The 23,941-nt window shown below is 43.6% G+C and overlaps 1 protein-coding gene across 12 annotated transcripts in view; it reads right to left on the reverse strand.

The window, feature by feature from the left end:
* Positions 1 to 335: 335 nt before the first annotated feature.
* Positions 336 to 23,941, reverse strand: part of DGUOK (deoxyguanosine kinase) — a 35,874-nt gene continuing 12,268 nt past the window's right edge. For 2 of the 12 annotated variants that reach the window (XM_077959400.1, XM_028832372.2), the window contains exons 2-6: positions 13,046 to 13,233; positions 9,207 to 9,354; positions 2,364 to 2,479; positions 1,361 to 1,460; positions 336 to 583 (exon numbers count right to left, since the gene is read on the reverse strand). In XM_077959400.1, the coding sequence (XP_077815526.1) occupies positions 557 to 583; positions 1,361 to 1,460; positions 2,364 to 2,479; positions 9,207 to 9,354; positions 13,046 to 13,197 (543 nt within the window). In that variant the 5' untranslated portion in view covers positions 13,198 to 13,233 and the 3' untranslated portion in view covers positions 336 to 556. Of the gene's footprint in view, positions 584 to 1,360; positions 1,461 to 2,363; positions 2,480 to 9,206; positions 9,355 to 13,045; positions 13,939 to 16,813; positions 16,894 to 20,026; positions 20,462 to 21,345; positions 21,459 to 23,941 lie in introns of those variants that run through there. The other 10 variants (XM_077959397.1, XM_077959398.1, XM_001107072.5 and 7 more) reach the window with 10 other exon arrangements.

Consider the following 23,941-nt stretch of genomic DNA (forward strand, 5'->3'; position numbering starts at 1 on the left):
TCACCGGGGCAGTCTCCCCCATGCTGTTCTCATGACAGTGAGTTCTCATGACATCTAATGGTTTTATAAGGCAGTTTTCCCTGCTCTTTTTGCACTCGCTCATTCACCTGCCACCACGTAAGATGTGCTTGTTTCCCCTCTGCCATGATTGTAAGTTTCCTGAGGCCTCCCCCACCATGTGAAACTGTGAATCAATTAAACCTCTTTCCTTTAGAAATTACCCAGCCTCAGGTAGTTATCTTTATAGCACTGTGAAAATGGACTAATACACTAGTCTAGAGGTGAATTCAGAGCAAGCACCAAGAAACACATGCTGAAATAAATGAGCAACTGAATTAGAAAAACAAGCAAAACTTAAACTTTATTTTCAAAATGCTTCAGATACAAAAGAAAACAATGGTAAAGTCTAACAATAATTAACAAACCAGCCCTTGAGCAGCAGAGTGCTCCAGGGATGAGAGGGGCTGGGAATGGAAAGGTGGTTGAGAGACACAACATTTTTCTAGCTTCAGAAAGTCAGGGAGCCCAGATCACAGCCTGAACATCATGGTATCAGTTACAGATTCTTTATAAAGGTGTTTACCTGTGGGAAGGAGAAAATCAAAAGTTTAATTTCACATTTTTAACAGAATTTTCTTTTTTTTTTTTTTTTTTTTTGAGACGGAGTCTTGCTGTGCCCCAGGCTGGAGTGCAGTGGCGCGCGATCTCGGCTCACTGCAAGCTCCGCCCCGCCGGTTTCACGCCATTCTCCTGCCTCAGCCTCCCAAGTAGCTGGGACTACAGGCGCCCGCCACCTCACCCGGCTAATTTTCTTGTATTTTTAGTAGAGACGGGGTTTCACCGGGTTAGCCAGGATGGTCTCGATCTCCTGACCTCGTGATCCGCCCATCTCGGCCTCCCAAAGTGCTGAGATTACAGGCTTGAGCCACCGCACCCGGCCCAGAATTTTCAATAGTCCACCCCCAATGCATATGCAGTCAAGCCCATGAGGTTTTTGTGAGGAAAGGAAAATAGGCATGGAGAAGAAATGTGAGAAGCCCAGGGTCGTATAGCATCAAGGGGCAGAGCTGGGAATAGAATCCAGTAGTCTTGTTTCCCTAGTTTTAGGATGCCTTAGAGAGGAAAGTCAGCTGGCAAGCACATGTTACAAATCAATTATTTAACAATTATTAGTCCAGCATACTTTAGAGAATAGGGATATATTTGTAATTTGCACAAGATCCCATAGGCCTTGGAGTGTGAAATGCAACGTGAGATGCAAAGCACAAGACCCATGATATTGAACTTTGAAGCAAAAGCCAGAAAGATAAAAGTACAACAAAGGAAGCCACTAGAAAGCAGAAGTTAAAGTCCTTCCCACCTCTCTCATGAGGTCTTCTTGTTTGGTTACTTCCTCAGAAAAATCATCATTGACATCCAACACCAGCACTGGAATGTTCATCAGAGCCTCAAAGTGGAGCCTATAAGAAGCGTGAACGTTTGGGGGACAGAAAAAAAGAAAAGTAATTTGAGTCAAGTTTCACATACTTGCCAAGTCTTTCTTACTCAGAGAACAGATCTAAATTCAACATGACTTTTCAATGAAACTGCGTGTAAACTGCATTTAAAAAAACAAATTCAATAAAGTTGGCTGGAAACAGAAAGGTTGAGGTTTCTCTTCATTCTTGAGAGTGATACTAACGGTCAGAGCACCAAACATTTTAAGTGGACAACAAACCAAGCCAAAGGGAGGACAGGCAGAAACTAGGAATGTCAACTTAGTAATACTGACAATTTCTCTAACATTTTCAGCCCTTCATGCTGAGCCAACTATCACCATCGATCACAATGTTCAATCTAGGGAAATGTTAAGAAACAAAGAAAAAGCTGGAGAAATAGAATCTAATAAAAAGGCCCTTGGAATGTAAAGATTACACTCAATATTAAACTTCTTCTGGGCGTCTCACTCTGTCGCCGAGGCTGGAGTGCAGTGGTGCGATCTCGGCTCACTGCAACCTCTGCCTCCCAGGTTCAAGCAATTCTCCTGCCTCAGCCTCCCGAGTAGCTGGGATTACAGGCACCCAACACCACACCTGGCTAATTTTTGTATTTTTAGTAGAGATGGGGTTTCACCATGTTGGCCAGGCTGGTCTTGAACTCCTGACCTCAGGTGATCCACCGCCTCAGTCTCCCAAAGTGCTGGGATTACAGGCGTAAGCCACGGCATCCAGCAATATTAAACTTCTGAGTTGGAAAATGCTTGACATTTCCAACCATTTCCAGTATATTCTGAACCTTCCTATAGGGGGCTGCATGCTGAACTTGTTTTTAATAACTGGCTGTTGGGAGCCAGGTCTGTCTGATACATTCTTTTCTCCACTTACTTCGTGGTCTTGTGAAGAAGCCAGGCTTCGTGTTGGCCATGCAGCTGCTCTAGATAGGCCAGCTCAATTCCTTTCTCTTCCTCCCTGGCCCTCCGGTACAGTCTCTTCAAACAAACCTGAAAGACAGTCCCCAGGCCCTGATGAGCTCATTTGCTGTTTTGGCTGCTACAATGCAGTCTTAGGGGGCTCTGAGGCCCATCCATAATGTCTATCTTGGACATTACAAGCCATACCTTTACTTCTGCTGTCTTGTTTTCTTATGCAATCAGAGGATCTACACCATTCTTTTCCCATCTCCATCTTAAACCTGCCCTTCCTCTGGAGTATCCTAAATTGGTTAATGGCAAACATCATCCATCCAGTCATCCAAGCCATGGACCTGGAATTTTCCTTGTTCTTCCTTCTCCCTACTATATCTGGAAAGTCACTCAATTCTCTTTCATCTCACTAGATGGTTCTCTCCTTGCCTGTCTTCTCACCTCTGCCCTTGTCGGGTCCTCATTACCTCTCACCTGGATTAAGGCAGAAGCCTTCTGATTTTGCCTCCCAGAGGCAGGAAAGTATATGGACAGAGTACAGGCCTTAAGGTCAGAAAGTCCAGGAGTAAATTCCTGCCTTCATCAGGTACCAGCAGTGCAATCTTTGTGGGCTTCTATTTCCTCACTGTCTACCCATCCACAGGTAACTAAGGTAAGTCGTATTGAGCTCCTGGCAAAAGCTGTTCCTTTCTTCCAGTTTGTACCCTTCACTCCACCCTTCGGTAGCACAGCAATATAATGACATGACTTTCCTTGCTGAAAATACTTCACAGGCTCTTTACCACCTACAGCCATAGTCCCAGGGTTCAAAGCAGTATGTATGAGTAGCACTGCATTTATAAAATGTTAGTTCATTTGCAATAGCTTTCATATCATACCAAACATTCACTCAGGAATAGAATGTAAAATCTGCACAGGTCAAAGATAAAACAAAGAAGTAGAAAAACAAGTGAGGCTTGAGACTAACTCTCCTCCCCCACTGCTCTGCAGAGTGTGCATAATTCTATTTTGCATTCATCTGGTAGTGAAGTTTGATGCACACTGGCTCAGAAAATGACATCTTCCTTACCTGTCACACAGAGCTACCCCTCCTACTTCTCAACTGCCTTAGCTCTTCCCCTGGACTCACTGCTTTAGCCAGATTTGACCTCTTTCCTGGGGAACAGGCCAGGTTCTTTTACATCTCAAAATTTTTGCTCCAAGTGTTTGTTTTGACTGAATTATTTTCGGGCTTCTCTCTGCTTGACAAACATTTCATTATTCAATATCATCTGTCCTGGAAGAATAGATGGATTAACCCACTGATTTAGAACTTCCCTCTTATTTTATTTTTTTGAGACAGAGTCTCGTTCTGTTGCCAGGCTGAGTGCAGTGGCGCGATCTCAGCTTATTGCAACCTCCGCCTCCTAGGTTCAAGCGATTCTCTTGCCTCAGCCTCTTGAGTAGCTGGGACTACAGGTGGGCGCCACCACACCCAACTAATTTTTTGTATTTTTAGTAGAGATGAGGTTTCACCATGTTGGCCAGGATGGTCTCCATCTCTTGACCTCGTGATCTGCCTGCCTTGGCCTCCCAAAGTGCTGGGATTACAGGCGTGAGCCACTGTGCCCGGGCCAGGACTTCCCTCTTTCAATAACTTAAGAAATGAAAACTTAATTTCCAAATGTAGTACACAATAATCCCAAAGACTTGGGAGTCTTTGCTGTTTCTCTCTTACCTTTTCTCTAAGGAAATAAAATTATAGAAACAAATTTCATTAATGATCAAAAGGTATATGCATTTGCAATTATATACTGCCAGACTGCCTCCTTAGAGGTTAACCAATTTATTTATTTATTTTTGAGACGGAGTCTTGCTCTGTCGCCCAGGCTGGAGTGCAGTGTCTGGATCTCAGCTCACTGAAAGCTCCGCCTCCCGGGTTTACGCCATTCTCCTGCCTCAGCCTCCTGAGTAGCTGGGACTACAGGCGCTCGCCACTTCGCCGGGCTAGTTTTTTGTATTTTTTGTAGAGACGGGGTTTCACTGGGTTAGCCAGGATGGTCTCGATCTCCTGACCTTGTGATCCGCCCGTCTCGGCCTCCCAAAGTGCTGGGATTACAGGCTTGAGCCACCGCGCCCAGCCCGGTTAACCAATTTATATTCCCACCGGAAAGGTAGCTATAGGATTTCTAAGCATAGCAAAGCTATCTAATTTTCCTTTCTGAGAAAAAAAATGTCTGATTCATGAAAACAATTTTATTTTTAAATGTGGCTTTATGCTTCCAAGTACACATAGAAAGGCAGAACAATTCTTTTTAGGAAAGCTAATTATTCATTCACTGCTTGCAGACAAACACTGACACTAACATTGATCTATTAAAATAGGCTAACTTATCTCTATTTACTATTAATTTCCTTAACAGAGCAAATGGATTTCCCTTAGAAGTCTAAGTCTTAACTGGTGGCAGTATTGAGGGGGAAAAAAAAAAGAAGTCAAAGCAAACTCCTACTATGAGCATTTAGCATAACACTCTTGCTTTACTGATACGGTTATAACAAATTCTATTTTTAAAAATCCCGTGCAAACAGTGCTTTAATCTGGCCCCTCTTCATCTCAGTCCTCATGAGGAAGACACACCTGCATGTGCACAGGAAAGAGAGTGTAGCTACAAGTGGCAGAGGAGAGACCCTGTACTGGTCTTCTTAACCTGCCCCACCCAGGAAGAAGAACTGCTGTTCTGATTGCTTGGAGTCAGAGACAGGAAATGGAAAGTGACTGCTAGTGGGTCTTTTCACTATGCCTCTCAAGCCCAAACCCAGGTGCCATTTGTCCCCATGCACCTCCTGCATGCTATCCCCATGCTGTGCCGGTCCCAGGCAGGGCCTGGCTTTTTGATGTACACTGATCAGCTGCACTCTCTCCTTGATTCCATGGGGCTGGGTAGGAACACTGAGGCCTGGCCATTTCTCTTCTGAGTTTTAAAATTGTTAGCTTGCTTTTTTTTTTTTTTAATTTTTAGAGGTGGGGTCTCCCTATGTTGACCATGCTGCTCTTGAGCTCCTGGCCTCAAGCAATCCTCCCATCTCAGCCTCCCAAAAGTGCTGGGATTACAGGCATGAATGAGTCACCGTACCCAGCCTGACTTGCTTTTTTTTTTTTTTTTTTTAAAGTTTTATTTATTTATTTGGGACAAGGTCTTGCTTTGTGGCCTAGGCTGAAATGCAGTGGTGCAATCATGACTCACTGCAGCCTCAATCTCCCAGGCTCAAGTAATATCCCACCTCAGCCTGCTGAGTAGCTGGGAATACAGACACACCACCATGCTTGGCTAATTTTTAAATTTTTCGTAGAGGGCAGGGGGCTCTCACTATGTTACTCAGGTGGGTCTTAAACTCCTGGGCTCAAGCAGTCCTCACACCCTGGTCTCCCAGAGTGCTGGCATTGCAGGCGTGAGCCACTGCACCTGCCTGGTCCGGTCTGGCCTAGCTTGCTTGCTTTTAAGAAGTTAGGGGGCCGGGCGCGGTGGCTCACGCCTGTAATCCCAGTACTTTGGGAGGCCGAGGCGGATGGATTACGAGGTCAGGAGATTGAGACCATCCTGGCTAACACGGTGAAACCCCGTCTCTACTACAAATACACAAAATTAGTTGGGCGTGGTGGCGGGCGCCTGTAGTCCTAGCTACTTGGGAGGCTGAGGCAGGAGAATGGCGTGAACCCAGGAAGGGGAGCTTGCAGTGAGCCGAGATCGTGCCACTGCACTCCAGCCTGGGCGACAGAGCAAGACTCCATCTCAGAAAAAAAGAAGATAGGGAAGAATAGGTAGAAAGGAGCAGAAGGACCTACGAAGTCCATTTGACATGCTCGAAACTCAGTATTTACTAGGGCTCTGAACTAGAAGATTGGGCACCTGCACAGTTTTTTACATAGTGACATGTCAACTTGTATTCTGTTCTTCCCTTGGGCACAGTTACCTCTGAACTTCACAGAAGAGGTCAAGTGTGACTTCAGGGAAGAAATATAGGCATTCCTGCATCTCTAGAACTAATGCCATCAAAACAGCATTAAAATCCCCATCTAATCTCGAAATGGATAAGTTATTTTTCTTTTCTGCCATTAAGTTGCAATAATTCTTCAACTCTTCTCATTCTACTCCAGCTGAAATATTTCAATTAGCCTCTCCAAAAAGGCAGATCTGCCCCCAAGTGACGACGACGATGATGATGATGAGCATCATCATCATCATTACAAAGTGCTGGGATTACAGGCGCGATCATCATCATCATCATCATCATCACCATTTGCTATGGTTTGAGTGTATCCCCCAGAATTCATGTGTTGGAAATTTGGTCCTTAGTGTGGTAGTGTTGACAGGTGGGGCCTTTAAGAGGTGATTAGGTTGTTAAGACAGATTAATGCCACTCTCTTGGGACTGGGTTAATTCTCGCCAGAGTGAGTTCTCACTCTTGTGGGACTGGACCAGCTGCCATAAGAGCAGGATGTTATAAAGCAAGGCTGCTCCTCCCGTCTTGCCCCTTTTGCACATGCCTGTTCCCTTCCACCTCATCACGTGATGAGGTAGCAGGAGGTCCTCACTGGAAGTTAAGGCTGCGCAATTTGGACTTCCCAGTCTCCATAACTGTGAGCCAAAATAAGCCTCTTTATAAATTAACCAGTTTCAGGCATTCTATTACAAGGTCATTCAGAGTGCACAAAGAAGAAAAGCAATTAAGACTTTCTTGTTCTCCCTGCTGGGTCCAACTTCCACTCCCCAGAAACAAGAGCCTCTTCAGCTGGCCCAAGTAGCCCCATTTTACTCCCAGGAATGAGTCACTCCACTTCCTCTCTCACTCCTCCCCAGTGCTGGCTTCAAGGCACTGAGCTGATTGTGCTGAAGTTCTGTTCTCTTGGAAAAGGTTAAGTCAGCATTCTCACTTCTCCTAATGCTCAGCTCCTCAACCTCCTGCTTCTTTCAGTCCAGCCATCCCAAGACTCCCATAGGAAACCTGTCACCTCTTCAAATTCCAACCAGGATCTTGACTCAGTCCAACCTCACAGCACTCTCACTCCTCTTTGGCCCAGGCCACAAACCTTCCTGGGGCTCAGGACTTCTCTCTCAACGTGAACCCTACACTTTGACACTTCAAACTGCCCTCTCTCTGAGAGGGGACTCGTTTCCCCATAATCGCTGACACTAATCTCTACCCCTAAAGTATAATCCCCTTCTTCTACTCCGGTTCTCAGGCAATGAAGACTACTGAAAGAAGTCACATAAACATGACCCACCTGGTCAACTTGCAATCAATGCATCTAACTTTAGTGTGCTTCTTTCCATGGAAGGTTATTAGCCCTCTGGCCTCACTGAATCTTTAGTTCAGTTTTATTTTATTTTAGAAACAAGTTCTTACTCTGTCACCTGGGCTGGAGCATAGTGGCACGATCACAGCTCACTGTAGCCTCGAGCTCCTGGACTTAGGTGACCCTCCTGTCTCACCTCCCCAATAGCTAAAACCACAGGCACACATAACCACACTCGGCTAATTTTTAAACTTTTTTGTAGAGATGGACTCACACTATATTGCCTAGGCTGGTCTTGAACTCCTGGTCTTAAGTGATCCTCCCATACCAGCCTCCCAACATACTGGGATGGTAAGCGTGAGCCACTGCACCCAGCCCAGTTTCATTTTAAACTTTAACCCTTATTTCTGTAGAATCTCTTATTCCCTCCTATGATCTAGCTTTTGCCTCAAAATGTCCAAAAACTCTCAACACAAAGATCCCCAATATCTGGTCCCAGTCACATTCAAGGGCCTCTTTTTTCCTGGTTGCCACCTTAAGGCAAGACCCTTCTTTCCAGTCCTCTCCTCGTTGGCTGGGGTGAGGCTCTGTGATGGGAGCTCTCCCACTCATCCTCTGGTTCTGCTCAGTCTGTTCTCAGGCTCCTTTCTGCCCACAAGTCTCAGTTCCATCTCTAAAAAGCACAGCCTCTAGCTTGGAGACAGCTTTCCTTCCTTCTAACAGTATGTGGTCTATCTGGCATTTGACTATATATTGGATGTATGTCTCAAAAGCTGAGAGCGATATATCTCTGAAAAAAAAAAAAACCTCTCACCTTGACTCAGAATCCCACTCCAGAAGAGCCCTTAGAGATCATCTAGATCGAGCCAGTGGATTTTACAGGCAAGGATCTCTCCAGTGGAATGGTCTCCAGGGGCTGCCCAAGGTCACTCCAGTCACCAGAAGCCACAGCTCACTTCAGCCTCCAGAGACTCTGGTGCTCCTGCCATGACATCATCCTACTGCATGCAGGATGGCACCAGCCTGAGAGTCACAGAATGGAACTACTATAGTCCATCTTGCCTTCCCAATGGCATCAGGGTTCAAAAAAGGGCCATAAATTAGGGCAGTATCATGATGAGGTGAGAAAACTCTCCTCCTCTTCCTCCTCACATCTTACTCAGGAAACTATCAAGACTACACACTCTGATGACCCAGTCAGAGTGAAGGAGGAGCTGAGGCAAGTGGCTACAGGTCAGAGCGTCCCACCTGCAAACCCTAAGTGATAAAGATGATGCTCGATTTGCTCTGTTGTTGCTACATCAACAGCGATCCTTTTATGCACAGTCAATGGCTTTAGCACTCTGCTACACGAAGCCAGCGGGGAACAGGGTGCTCAACGCTGGGACAGGAGGGTGTCCCCCACTGCTCTCCGTGCTGCAGGTAATGTCTACGCTCTAATTTCTCCAACCAGAAAATCAGGGGCTTGGAGAATGTTACTTCTTAGGTTTCATATGGCCCTAAAGTCTAAGGTTTTAGGTTCGGTGTTACCTGGGGAGAAGCCTGGAGGTAGATGAAGCCATGTAATGTGAGCCGGCTGGCAAACTCCCACAGGAGAAAAGAATGCCAGTCCTGATAGATATGCCACTCGATGTCACTGAGGGAACCATTTTCAAAAAGATTCTTTGCAAAGATATACCTGGTTGGAAGTGGGATGGGAATGGGGAGGGGAGGAGAATGGGAAATGGAATGAAAGGCACCAGAGAGAGAGAGAGAAGCAGAAAAATCAATAACCAACTTGTTCCATGTCTGTTCAAACCACTTAACCTTTCGAGCTCCTCATCAATCCTTAAGAAATCTGAATTCTTAACCCATATCTCCCTCCCTGCTCAATAACTAAGATGGGAAATAGGATCTAGACTTCGGAGGCTGAAATCGCACCTTTCCAGATGGATTGATTCACTGGAAGAAAAGGGACAGAAGATAGTATCATTGGTCCCTAACAATTTTCTCTGCTAGAAATCAGTCAGAACATACAGCAAATATATGTAAACTTGAACTTTTGAGATTTCCTTATTATTATTATAGCAAGGCCCAAAACAAATAAACAAGTGAATCCAGTGTAAATCCACCCACTCAATTTCATACAAGGACTGAGGACTTCTGACTCTCCAGGGTACTGAGCCATCCTTTTGTCTAGCTGAGACATGCAGAACAAACAGTTTTTATGTGGTGTCCTCTATGGAGCAGAAAATGCATTTCCCACTAATTTCAGTATTACCAAGAAAGCAGACTCTCCTGCAAAGTGCATATGAGCTCTTGCTTGCTTGCTTCCTCTGCTGCTGAGTTTCTAGTTCAGGTAAAAGAAAGCTAAAGCTAATAATCAAACCAGCTTTGCCCCCTGCTTATTTCTACAACCAAAAGAGCATCTGGTAAACAGGAAATCAGAGCTAAATACAAACCATGGCTTCAGACAAACCAGGGATCAATTCTGCTTTCAAACCTCAGGCATTTTAATACAAAACACAATTTGCATCCTAAACAAGGTACTCCAGTTTTCAAGGTAATGCTCAGCAAATGGCCACTTCAGCAACTGGCCACCTCGGAGAAAATAAAATTCAGAACCCTTGTATATGATGGCTCAGGAAAGTGCAGACTGCAAGGCTGTGAGTGTCACCATTAAGGGAATACCTCAGAATAACATTCCAGGGTCTGATCCTGGCTGAAACATTCACTAGCTATGTAACCTCAGGCAAGTCACCTAAATCCTCTCAGCCCGTTATGATGATGTCTTGTAATAATCCTCATAAAGTGCTTAGAATAGTGACTGGCACATGGTATTCTAGATATCTTAGTTATTATTATAACTGCTTTTTGTTAGGCTATGAAGAAGCTAACTTAGAAAATCCAAAAGTAAACTTTCCCAGTCTGGAATGGTTTAGCCATAGTCTAGTTGATGAGAACAAAGAAAAGGGTAACATTTTAAACTCAAAATATTTTTGAGTTCTCCACAGATAACTAGAAGATGAAATTAAGATCCTATAAAGTGGCCATGCACTGTGGCTCGCACCTGTAATCCCAGCACTTTTGGAGGCTGAGGCGGGCGGATCACCTGAGGCCAGGAGTTTGAGACCAGCCTGGCCAACATGGTGAAACCCCGTCTCTACTAAAAACACAAAAATTAGCCAGTCATGATGGCGTGTCCCTGTAATCCCAGCTACTCAGGAGACTGAGGCACGAGAATTGCTTGAACCCAGGAAGCGGAGGTTGTAGTGAGCTGAGATTATACCACTGCATTCCAGCCTGGGTGACAGAACGAGACTCTGTCTTAAAACAAAACAAAAAGGATCCTAAAAAGAGAAATTAAAGATTTGCTAATAAGCCCTATGAAAGGGGTTCTTGGCTTTCTTGAGAAAGAGCACTTCCTTTATTTCTTCAAAGCTCTTGGTGGTGATGGGGTGAGGGGTAGAAGGGTGTGGTGCTGAGTGGGAGGGAAGTACTGCAGACTGAATGCAGGGGCTGTAGGACAGAACAGGGCATAAGGATCTAGGAGTCAGGGTCTCTGCTCCAAAATCATATGCTAATGTTTCCTTTAACTCAAACAGAAAAGACTAAGATTTCCTCCTCCCTATAATCAACTCTCCCAGATAACCTGTGTTCCTCCTTTGGAACAAATACCACACACGTGAGCATGTGTTCAGTCTCTGTTAGGCAGGGACTGGGTCTGCCTTATTCACTGTTGCAGCCCCAGGGCCAGCCTTGGTGCTTCAACACGGGAGGCATCCAATAAATCTGTGCGAGTGAAGAAAGTCTAAATTACCCTCAGGATTGGAACTTGTAATTAGTTTTCCTTTCTGTCTCAAAAATGCCCTCAGTGAAGATAGCACCTGGAATGTTGTATGCCCACAGTGTAATCAATTCTTACCTCTTCCTTTACAAGCAAAGGTTAAGATCCATGTAGCTTCTTAATGCATTTCTAATTAACAAAGTGTTTCTACTTCTCTATTTTCCTCTGAGGGTCTCACATGCCTACTTCATGAAGGGACTAGAAATAAAGACTATGTTTCCAAGCAACCCATGTGGTTATATGTAATTCAACTTCTGAGTCCGAGAGGCATGGCTTGGGAGAAAAGAGAGGAAAACAGGCACGTGGCATACCCAACAGCTGAAAAAGAAGTAAAACCTATAGCCCAGCCATATGTAATTCACATATTTAGCTTTTATAAAAAGTAGGCTCTCTCGGGGTACGTAAAGAAGGAATGGATAGCCTATAGAGTTTGTTTTATATATCTTCCAAGATTTTAGGGTAAAGTCAGAAAAATCACTTGTCGTTTACAAAAGTACCCTTATTTTTTTCTTCTAGGAGGCTTTCTGGAAGCACTAAGAAATAGAACTAGTTTGTCTAATTCGGAATTAAAAGAGTAACCAACTGAGCGTCTTCAGCAGTGACAATGAAAATGTACCACTTTCCATTTTGGTAATTCAAAGAGCCTTAAGAAAGATCATTTTGCTTGAAAGCACCATTTCACACTGACACTGGTCATTCATAGGCTTCAGATAAGAAAAACCCCAGCAGTGTCCAGATCAAGCCATCCTGACTTTGTCTCTAGGCGGCTTAACCTCAAGTCACAGCCTGGTCTCTGCGGCAGAGCCAGGCATTCTGGAGCCTGCACGGCCTAGCTCTTGTGGAGCAGATGGGCTCACTTCCCAGGCTGCTGCTAGCCTGCATTAAAAGTGACTTCACATCTCACTCCCTCAGGTGGTCAGGATGATGCCCATCCCTGATCTGACACAGGCACTGATGTCCACTAGACTCTGGCCAGCAAGAAGCCCTCTCACAGCAGAAGGGGTCAAAAAGGGCTAAATCTGAGACAGAAGCCAGTTTCACAAAATGTGCTATTTCTGCCTAAGCATCCTTTCTTGAAGAATAAAAAAAAGGCTGAAAATATCTCTTATATCATTTTTAGGAACACAAATTTTAATTTTGTCTGCTTTTTTTTAAAGGGGATAACCAACCACTGAATCATTTGATTTCTTAGCATATACACTGCTACTTCAGTGTCTATTCTGTGCCTTTTAGCATGTGATGGTTACAATAGGTGGCTACCAGCTCGCTCCATGCCAGAAAAGAAGGAAACATAAGATAATCAGTAGCAATGTAAGAAATTCAAAGCATTCAGTTGATGAAAAACACAATTTCCTTTCTTGACATAGATGACAATTTGGTACAAGTACAATTCTGGACAAATCTGTATAGTGTTGTCTTTAAAAAAGAAGACAATTTTTCAAAGTATAATTATCAGTGACCAGAGCAGTGCAGGATCTGTGCAAGATCACACAGGCAGCACTGAGCATGGGGCTTGTGACTAGTGGAGGGCTTGGCATTTTACCTGTCACTGTACACAGACCTCTCAAAGATCTGTACTGGCTTCCTGGCCTGTAAGAGTTTCTCAGGGAAGGGCTCCAGCTGTACTTTCAGGCGGCTCAAAAAGGAAAATGTCTGGAATGTGTAGGACCATCGTGCTGGCTCCCGGTACATCATATCCAGCAAGTTTCCAAGACTTTGGGCAGTGCAGGCCTAGAGGGAGATGAAAAAAAAAAGAGAATTTCCTAGAAAGCGTATTTACTCCATGGAGTACACCCCTCCACATACACCCCTACCTCCCCAAACAGGTTTAATAATCAACGAAACAAGGAATTATAAAACTTTTCTTCCACCAAAAAGGTAGAATCAGATCCCCAGTTTAGTCAAAATTTCATAATCAGGGATGAGATTTTCCTACCTATTAAACAAGACTCTCTAAAGGGAGATGACATGCCACTTCAATAGAGCAAAAGCAGAGGAAGAACCATATACAGAATTAACACGATCACTGATTGGGGGATTTGTGAAGTCTGTCTAGGGAGGAGTTAACAGTCAACAACCATCTAAAATTTAACTTTGAATCAAATCTTTCCACTATAACACTATGTTGCCTCTCTTTTGAGTTCCATCTGTAGCTATTTGTTTATAAAATGTCAAGGCAAACCAGAAAGCAACTGCTTATTTGAAAATCCAACCAATCAACCACCAAATAGAATTCTGTATCTTTCATAAAAGGACTACAATTTGTTTGTTAAAACAAATAAAAACAAAACCCTACTTAATTCTAGAGACTTTATGAAACATAATTAAAACATTTCACTTGCTCAGCATGTGCAAGTGGGCACAAGTGTGGGATGTTCAGCAGCCCCGGATTCTTTTTTTTTTTTTTTGAGACAGAGTCTCGCTCTGCCACCCAGGCTGCAGTGCAGTGGCGCAATCTCAGCTCACTGCAACCTCCCAGCTCGCTGCAACCTCCCGGCTCACTGCAATCTCCGCCCCCGTCCCCATCCCAGCCGAGTTCAAGTGATTCTCCTACCTCAGCCTCCTGAGTGGCTGGGATCACAAGCGCCCGCCACCATGACAAGCTAATTTTTGTAGTTTTAGTAGAGACGGGGTTTCACCATGTTGGCCAGGCTGGTCTCAAACTCCTGACCTCAGGTGATCCACCCGTTTTGCCCTCCCAAAGTGCTGGAATTACAGGCATGAGCCACCATGCCCGACCCCAGATTCTTTTCTGGATCTGCCATTGACTCAACAATGCAAAAGTGAGTTTTGTACAAAAGCACTTTGGAGCTGTATTTTTCATTCAATCGCCATTAACTGAAGGCCTGTGTGGATGACACGCTACATGGACAGGGTACCGTAAGGGTAGAGAAAAGGAATTAACATTTATTTTAACCTTTACTGTGGTATGTTATCTCATTTAATCTTCAAAACGGCTTCATGAGGTAGGTACTGCTGTAATGCCCCTTTTCCAGAGGGGAAAATCCACTCAGAGGTGAAGTAACTTACTTGTGCAAGGTTTCATGGTGAATAAATGTTGAAGGGATTCAAACCTGGCTTCCTCTAACCTCGTCATTCCAACACCCTCCATCTAAAGGTGAACAAGACAGTTCTTTTTTTTTTTTTTTTTTTTGGAGATGGAGTCTTGCTCTGTCGCCCAGGCTGGAGTGCAGTGGCCAGATCTCAGCTCACTGCAAGCTCCGCCTCCCGGGTTCACGCCATTCTCCTGCCTCAGCCTCCCGAGTAGCTGGGACTACAGGCGCCCGCCACCTCGCCCGGCTAGTTTTTTTTTTTTTTGTATTTTTTTAGAGACGGGGTTTCACCATGTTAGCCAGGATGGTCTCGATCTCCTGACCTCGTGATCCGCCCGTCTCGGCCTCCCAAAGTGCTGGGGTTACAGGCTTGAGCCACCGCGCCCGGCCCAAGACAGTTCTTGAACTCAAAGAGCTCACAATGCAAAAAGGAAGAGGGTGATGAGGATATACAAAGCTGGAATGTAAGGCAGAACATGTGATGAAGGGATGATTACTGATGGTGGAAGGAATCTCAGGGAGTTTCTGAAAGAAAGTGGCATTAAGCTGGGAAGTAACTGATGAGTAGAATTCTCACAGATGGAAATGGAGATTAAAAAGACTGCACTTCAGGTAGAGACAACAGTACAGGAGGAGAAAAAAGATTAAACAACAGTAAGTAGTCCAATTTGGCTAAAAAGCACTCTTAGATTCTGAAGAAGGGTCCTAGCCCTTTGAAAGGCTTCAGCAAGAGCAACACATATAGAGCAGAGTGGACCAGAAAAACATTTAACTTGGAAGTATTTTTGGGATTTCCCTCCTTCTGACCCCACAAGCCCACACATACTAGCCTCACACATGGCTCCTGACTAAGAGTTGGGGTAGAAGTAGGAGGACAAATTTGAGTCTCCTAGAGTCTCTGTGGTATCACTAGAGATGGTAGGGAGCAGCCATGGGCCTGCAGCACAATTCACACACTGTATGTAGAAACAGGAGAAAACAAAAGATACTGCCTTGCTGATAAAACAAGAATAGGCTGTCATAAAAAAGGAGGAATAAGAAAAGAACTTTCTTAGAGTTGAAAAATGCAATTGCCAAAGTAAAACACCCAATGAAGATAATGAAGATGGTAACTAGCAGACTATATAATGCAGTAAACCTAATTAGTGAATTAGAAGATCCTTACAGAGTATCACTTTAAGGGCTAGGTATGGGGGCTCACACCTGTAATCCCAGCACTTTGGGGGGCCAAGGCAGGAGGACCGCTTGAGGCCAAGAGTTCAAGACCAACTTGGGCAACATAGCGAGACTGTCTGTACAAAAAAAATTTTTTAATTACCTGGGCATAGTGGTGCATGCCCGTAGTCCCAGCTATTCTGCAGGCTGAGGTGGAAGGATTTGCTTGAGCCCAGGAGTTCAATGCTGCAGTGAGCTATACACTTGATCTTAGCCAAAAGGCTGAGAAGCGATGGTGCAGTGAGCTATAATAGGGCCACTGCATTCCAGCCTGGGTGACAAAGTAAGACTCTTTAAAAAAAGAGAAAAGAGTATCAGCTTAAGAAATTCTCCCTAGGGGCCAGACATGGTGGCTCATGCCTGTAATCCCAGCACTTTGGGAGGCCAAAGCAGGCAAATCGCCTGAGGTCAGGGGTTCGAGATCAGTCTGGCCAACATGGTGAAAGCCTGTCACTACTAAAAATACAAAATTAGCCGGGCATGGTGGCGAATGCCTGTAATCCCAGCTACTTGGGAGGCTGAGGCAGGAGAATCGCCTGAACCCGGGAGGTGGAGGTTGCAATGAGCCGAGATCGCACCATTGCACTCCAGCCTGGGCAACAGGAGCGAAAACTCCATCTAAAAAAAACCCAAAAAAACAAAAAACCCCATGAATAACTGAGGCAGAAAACAGTTGTCCAATAATGATTCCCCTCAAACAGCACTGAATCCATATAATCTTAAGGATGATTTCTATCATACCTTCAAGGAATAGATCATTCCCATGCTATAAAAGAAGAAAAATTTCTCCATTTATTTTCATAACATTGATGGTAAAACCTGTCACAAACTACACATGGGCCAGGCATCACAGCTCACACCTGTGGTCCCAACACCTTGGGAATCTGAGGTGGAAAGATTGCTTGAGTCCCCAGGAGTTCGAGACCAGCCTGGGCAGCAAAGTGAGACCCTATCTCTACAAAAAAAAATTTTTTTTAAGTAGACGGGGACAGTGGTATGCACCTATAGTCCCAACTACTCAAGAGACTGAGGTAGGAAGATACCTGAGTCCAGGACTTCAAGGCTGCAGTGAGCTATGATCATGCCACTGCACTCCAGCCTGGGTGACAGAGGGAGACCCTGCCTAAAAAGAACCCAAAAGACAAAACAAACAAAAATCACCATACACACAAATAATAATACCAACCAACTGTATAAATAAATATACATGCAAAATTCCAAACAACACATTACCAAATTAATGGAATAGTACATCATGACAAAAAAAAAAGTTCATTCTAGAAATGTGAGGATGGTACCATTATTAAATCTATGACTAATACTAAGAGATTAAAAAAGAAAAACCTTGGCCGGGCACGGTGGCTCAAGCCTGTAATCCCAGCACTTTGGGAGGCCGAGACGGGCGGATCATGAGGTCAGGAGATCGAGACCATCCTGGCTAACACAGTGAAACCCCGTCTCTACTAAAAAATGCAAAAAAACTAGCTGGGCGAGGTGGCGGGTGCCTGTAGTCCCAGCTACTTGGGAGGCTGAGGAAGGAGAATGGTGGGAACCTGGGAGGCGGAGCTTGCAGTGAGCTGAGATCTGGCCACTGCACTCCAGCCTGGGTAACAGAGCGAGACTCCATCTCAAAAAAAAAAAAAAAAAAAAAAAAAAAAAGAAAAACCCCATGTTTATCTCACTAGATGCTAGAGGTTGCTGATGGAAATTCAACATTTCATCATGATAAAAACAGTTACTATTCTAGTAATAGAAGGGTATGTCTACCACATGGTCTATTGAAATGAATAATAAACACCAAACTTAACACTGATATATTAGAGGCAGTTTCATTAATGACAGAACAAGATAAGGAAACTACCCTCACTGCTATTAGTTTATATGGCTCTAGAAGTTCTACCCAATGAAAGAGAACAAGAAAATAGAAATGTGGTACAGATATCAGAAAACTCTTCCAAATGATTACTATTTTAGAGACAACTATTATTTTCTAAAACTCCAAATAAAAAAATAATAATATGAGAAATTAGATCATATAAGATAAATATAACGATCAACTGTTTTCCATTAAAACAGCAATAACCAGTTTCAGAAGATGACATGGAAAAAAGATCTCAGTCACAATAAAAACAAAATATATGTTCTGCTCAAGAATAAACAAGAATACTACTGGATAAGTAGATAACCATTTGTGAAAAAATTAAAGTCCTATAACTTGTAACGTCACATAAAACATAAAACCACAAAAGCAACAAAAAGAAATAAAGATATTTTCATACTCTTGGGCTACAATCTTAACATCAAAGGTGCTAACTATGAGGAAAAAAGGACAGGTTAGACTACATAAAAACTGAAATGTATAACATTGTAAAAATATATTATATACTAAGATAAAAGAAAAATGACATGGCCGGACACAGTGGCTCACGTCTGTAATCTCAGCACTTTGGGAGGCCGAGTCAGGCGGATCACCTGAGGTCAGGAGTTCGAGACCAGCCTGGCCAACATGGTGAAACCCCATTTCTACTAAATATACAATAATTAGTTGGGTGTGGTGGCAGGCACCTGTAATCGCAGCTACTCAGGAGGCTGAGGCAGGGAGAACTGCTTGTACTTGGGAGGTGGAGGTTGCAGTGAGCAGAGATCACACCACCACACTCCAGCCTGGGACACAGGGCAAGACCCCATCTCAAAAAAAAAAAAAAAAAAAAGAAAAATGACAAACAAATATATGAGAATTAATATACTTAACATACAATGAGTTTTTATGAAGCCATTACACAAAGATGAAGATTTCAATAGAAAAAAACAAGGCAAGGGGTTTGGACAGGCAATTCATTGAAGAATAAAAAGATAAACAAAACATGGTAAAAAACAAACAGTAAAGCTACAATGATACTCATCATTGCAACACTGTTTATAATAGGAAGAAATTAGAAAACTATTCAAAATAGAGGACTGGATAACTAAATAATAATATTCATATTATGCAGTACACTACAACCATTAAAATTACATCACTGTGAAAGGAAGATCTTGTCTATTAAGTGACATACAGGTGGCAATCACAATTTTTGTTTCAAAAAGCAAATGTATATATATTTTATACATTTATGCAAGTGCATGTAAATCTATACATTTTCTCTGTAGAAAAATGTCCATTTTACCTCTGAATAATGGGATTACAGGATGATTAGTTATCTATTGCTGCCTAACAAATTATGCCAAATTCAGTGGCTTAAACAAAAACGTTCATTATCTCAGTTTCTATGAGGCGAGAATTTGGGAAGGAGCTTAGCTGGGTGGCTGGGACTCAGGGTTTCTCATGAAGTTTCAGTCAAGCTGTCGGCTGAGGCTACAGTTGTCCTGAAGGCTGGACTGTGGCTGAAGGATACAATTTTAAAAAGACTCACATACCTGTTCACAGGTGGCCTCAGTTCCTTCCGTGTGGGCCCCTTGAAAAGGCTGCTTCCTGACACGGCAGCTGGCTTCCCCCAGAACAAGATGGAAGCTACCCTGTCTCTTATGACCTACCCTGGAAAGGTATTTCTTATTTTTGCTACTTTCTATTTACTGGAAACAAATCACAAAGTCCAGCCACGTTCAAGGCAAGAATTAACGCTCTACTTCTTGAAGGGAGGAATACCAAACAATTGTGGACATGCAGTCATGTATCCCTTAACAACAGGAATATGTTCTGAGAAATGTGTCATTGGACAATTCTGTCACTGTGTGACCATCAGAGAATGTACTCACACAAACCTAGATGGGATAGCCTGTCACACACTTAGGCTTTAAGGTATACCCTACTGCTCCTAGGCTACAAAGCTGTGTCACATGCTACTGTATTGAATACTGCAGGCAATTATAATACAATGGTATTTTGATCTAAACATAGAAAAGATACAGTAAAAATATGTTGTTATAATCTTACAGGACCACCATTGTACACATTGACAGAAACATCATTATGTGGCCCATGACTGTATTTTGAAATCTCAACAGGTGACCTGTGGCATACTCAGAAAAAGATATAATTTATTCCTGCATAGGAAAGTTAATTTCACAAATACACACACAGGCACACATACAAACGTATAAAGAAACAACTTAAGAAGCAAAAATCCTCAATAGCCATGATATGCCAGCCACAAAAGCTAACACAATTCTGGGTTGGAATACAAAAAAATGGCACCCAGAACAAGTTCCATGATACTCTGGTCCCACTTAGACTACATCCAGAATGTCCTGTTCACCTCCAAGTAGCAGTCTTAGTAAATTCAAAGTGGAAAGTGAACAAACTAGGACTCATCACTTAGGTAAAGTTACTTCAGAGTAAAGAATAGCCTGGAGGAAAATCGGAGGTGTTTGGCTTGAAAGAGAGAAGACTTGACCAGGCATGGTAACTCATGCCTATAATCTCAGCACTTTGCGGGCCAAGGTGGGTGGATCGCTTGAGCCCAGGAGTTTGAGACCAGCCTGGCCAACATGGCGAAACCCTGTCTCTACTAAAGATACAAAAATTATCCTAGCATGGTGGCATGCACCCATTAGTCCCAGCTCTCAGGAAGCTGAGGCATGAGAATCGCTTGAACCCAGGAGGTGGAGGTTACAGTGGGCTGAGATCACACCATTGCACCCCAGCCTGGGTGACAGAATGAGACTGTCAAAAAAAAAAAAAAAAAAAAAAAAGGAAAGAGACTTGAGGGGGAGAAGGAACAGGAAAATCATCACCTTCAACTATATATAGGGTTGTTACGGGGAAAAGTTAAAGACTTAGGGGGTAGAACTTGAACCAATGAGTCAGAGTCACAGGGGTGCAATGTGGCTCATTAAAAGGCAGAATTGTTTAGCAATTAGAGTTAAGAACCGGAATGTGCCACTCAGTGAATATTCCAGGTGGCGGCAAGAGGAGTTCATGGTGCCTGAGGAGGCATGGTGCTTCTGCTCCCTCTGAGGGTCATGTCCAAACAGGTCCTTCCTTACTCACACTGATGTGGCTGGAAACCAACCCTACGGCCTCTGCCAAAGCCATAGTCTTCACACCACGGCCTAAGCCATGAGGTATAAGTGAAATGTACTTATACCTCATAGTACAGTGCCTGGCACATAGTACGTGCTCATAAATGTTAGCTGTTACCTCTCCAATTGACTCAAAGTGTGACTGGAACCTCTCTAACAACCCTTCCAATTTCTAAGACTTTATTTAAAAAGTTAAAATCACTATAATTAGCTATTAATCCTAGTGGTTAGCTTCAGTAATAATATAAATACTTAAGTGTAGGAATGACAAAATTCATCTTCAAAGTCATCCATGATGGTTGGACATGCTTTGGGAAACCACAAACAACAGAGGCAGTCACTTAGATAGACATATAAAAACCACAAAAATCAAAACTACACATATTCAAACAAGTCATATCCTTTCTGGTGTATGTGGTCTGCTTTCTGGAATGAAGCTATTTTAAAAAGGATACTCAAACTGGGCTACTTTACCCACGCAGAGTAAATTAAATTACGACAATTAGATTATTCACCCATGCCTGCCAACTACCCACCACAACTAAAAACTTACTTTTTGGGTGCCAGCAGCCTGGATATCCTGCCATGTTGCTACAGGTTCTGTAGCGACGTGCCATTCTGGGTAAGTTTTAGCGAGTAACTTCACAAACGTGGACTTTCCCACAGCTGCAATGCAAACAGCATGTATTGGGATGCTTCCCAAATCAGGGCTGAAGGAGAAGGCTGCTACTAAACTCCGCCACAAACGCCCAACTCAAGGGAACAAGTATCAGTTTTCTGAATTTCAAACTCAGCAGCCATACCATTGTTAGACTGATAACAGATCAATCCATGCCAACCAGAGCCGCTATAATGAATACAGCCAATAGGGAGGAAAAATTCCTTCAAGATTTAATTTGCAATTTCCATGTCTCAACCTTCCAGAGGCAGAGCATTTAATAACAGTTGAAAATGTAAAAGTAGATGAAATCAGTTCTGTAAGTTCTATCACTTGAGTCACCATTCTATTTGTGCTGTGACAGTGTAAAATTTCTTAGTTTTTCAAGATAAAAAATAAAAATGATTATAATCTCATTCATTCAACAAATCTAAAAAATATTCATGGAGTGCTGACTATGTGCTCAGGACTGTCAGGCACTGTGGGTACAATGGCAAACAAAACACAGAATGGATTTTGCCCTCACAGAGCTTGTATGGGTGACAGATAGTAGACAAACACAAAATTAACTACTAACAAACTGTGTTAGGTGCTAGGAAAAAATGCAGGATGGCACTAATATAGCCCAGGAGGTCAAAGAAGACTCCTTTGAAAAAATGAAAAGATGACAATTCATGCAAAGGGAGTAGCATGCACAAAGACCTGAAAGAGAGAAAGAAGTTGACATACAATACAGAAGTTTGAGGCCCTAGAAGAAGCCATACAGTATGGCTACAGCATGAGTAAGTGATGGAGAAGTGTCTCAAAATGGGTGTAGCCACACAGAGAGGGAGTCCGGGGCCAGGTCACACAGGACTCTGTAGTCATGGTAAGAAGACTGAATTCTATTCTAAGGGCAATGGGAAGTTAGTGAGGATTGGTTTTAAGTAGGAAAATTATAAGACTCCTTCTCATTTTTAAAAGATCACTCCACCAGCTACGTAAGAATGGGATGAAGCAGAAGCAAGCAGGCTAGTTAAAAGATATAGCAGCTTGCCCCTGGGTGATAGCAGAGGAGTGAAAAGTGGTGGTTGTTTCGAGAAATATTTTGGAGATGGAATCAACCTAGTAACAGAACATTCAAGTTATCTTTTCCCATTTATACCAATGTTTGGCCCATACCTCCCTGAGCTCCAGAGACTCTATTCAAGAACCCTCCAGACATCTCCACTTGGGACATTCCACAAACACCTCAAAGTCAACATATTTCCTAAATGAACTAATCATCTTTCCCACCAAACTGAGCTTCCTCCTGTATCCCAGACCTCAGGGTATGAACACACCATCCACTCACTGACAGAAGTCCCTCCTCTGCCAAACCTCGGTGGCCACTAAATCCTTCTGCATTTGCTTCTAAATTTTTCATATTTGTCTTTTTCTCTCTATTCCCACCTCCATGCTCAAGACCAGCCTCTTATCATCTCTTGCCTTTCTGATGCTGGCCTTGCTCTCTTCAATCCATGCTCCGTACTGTGGCCAGACTGAACATGAAATAACACTGCTTACAATCTTTTGACAACTCCCTATTGGCTACAGCAAGGGCAAGCGACGGAGGAGTGGCTCAAGATGGACGTGGCCACATGGGCAGTCCAGGGCCAGGTCACATAGGGCCTTGTGGCCATGGTAAGAGGGCTGAATTCTATTCTAAGGGCAATGGGAAGTTAGTGACATCTGAGCTAAGACCTGAACAAGCTTCATGACAAACTCCAAACTCTTTAACATGGTCTGCAAGACACAACAAGATCTGATCCCTGTGTATGCCTCTCTGGCCTCGGCTTTCCTTTAGGGAGCCTACACTCCTGCAGGACCAAACTCCAATCATGCCATGTTCTCTTGCAAATATGACTTTGCATATGCTTTCCCATTTCCCGAAGCGCCTCCTCTCCTCTCCTCACCTGACCAACGCCTACTCAATCCTCAAGGTTCTGTTTAGATGTACCTCCTGTGTGAAGCCTTCCCAGATCCTGATACCTCTGAGCTGGATTAGCTAGTCCTCCTTTGTGCTTGGCTTGGTATTCTGGGTGAGACTCCATCACTGCACCTGTCATTGTGTTTCTCCAGCTAGAGAATGGGGCTCCTCCAGGGTAGAAAACAAACTGCAACCTAATGACCTGGCCAAATGAATAAAATACACAGTATATTACTAATTTCAGTTCTCTCTGAAACCTATATTTGTGAAAAATAAAAAATGAATCTTAAGACTGTATCTGGGCCGGGCACGGTGGCTCACGCCTGTAATCCCAGCACTTTGGGAGGCCGAGGCGGGCAGATCACAAGGTCAGGAGATCGAGACCACGGTGAAACCCCGTCTCTATTAAAAATACAAAAAATTAGCCGGGCACAGTGGCGGGCGCCTGTAGTCCCAGCTACTCGGGAGGCTGAGGCAGGAGAAGGGTGTGAACCCGGGAGGCGGAGCTTGCAGTGAGCCGAGATTGCGCCACTGCACTCCAGC

Source organism: Macaca mulatta, chromosome 13 (assembly GCF_049350105.2).
Source record: "Macaca mulatta isolate MMU2019108-1 chromosome 13, T2T-MMU8v2.0, whole genome shotgun sequence".
In the NCBI taxonomy this organism is placed as follows: Eukaryota; Metazoa; Chordata; class Mammalia; order Primates; family Cercopithecidae; genus Macaca; species Macaca mulatta.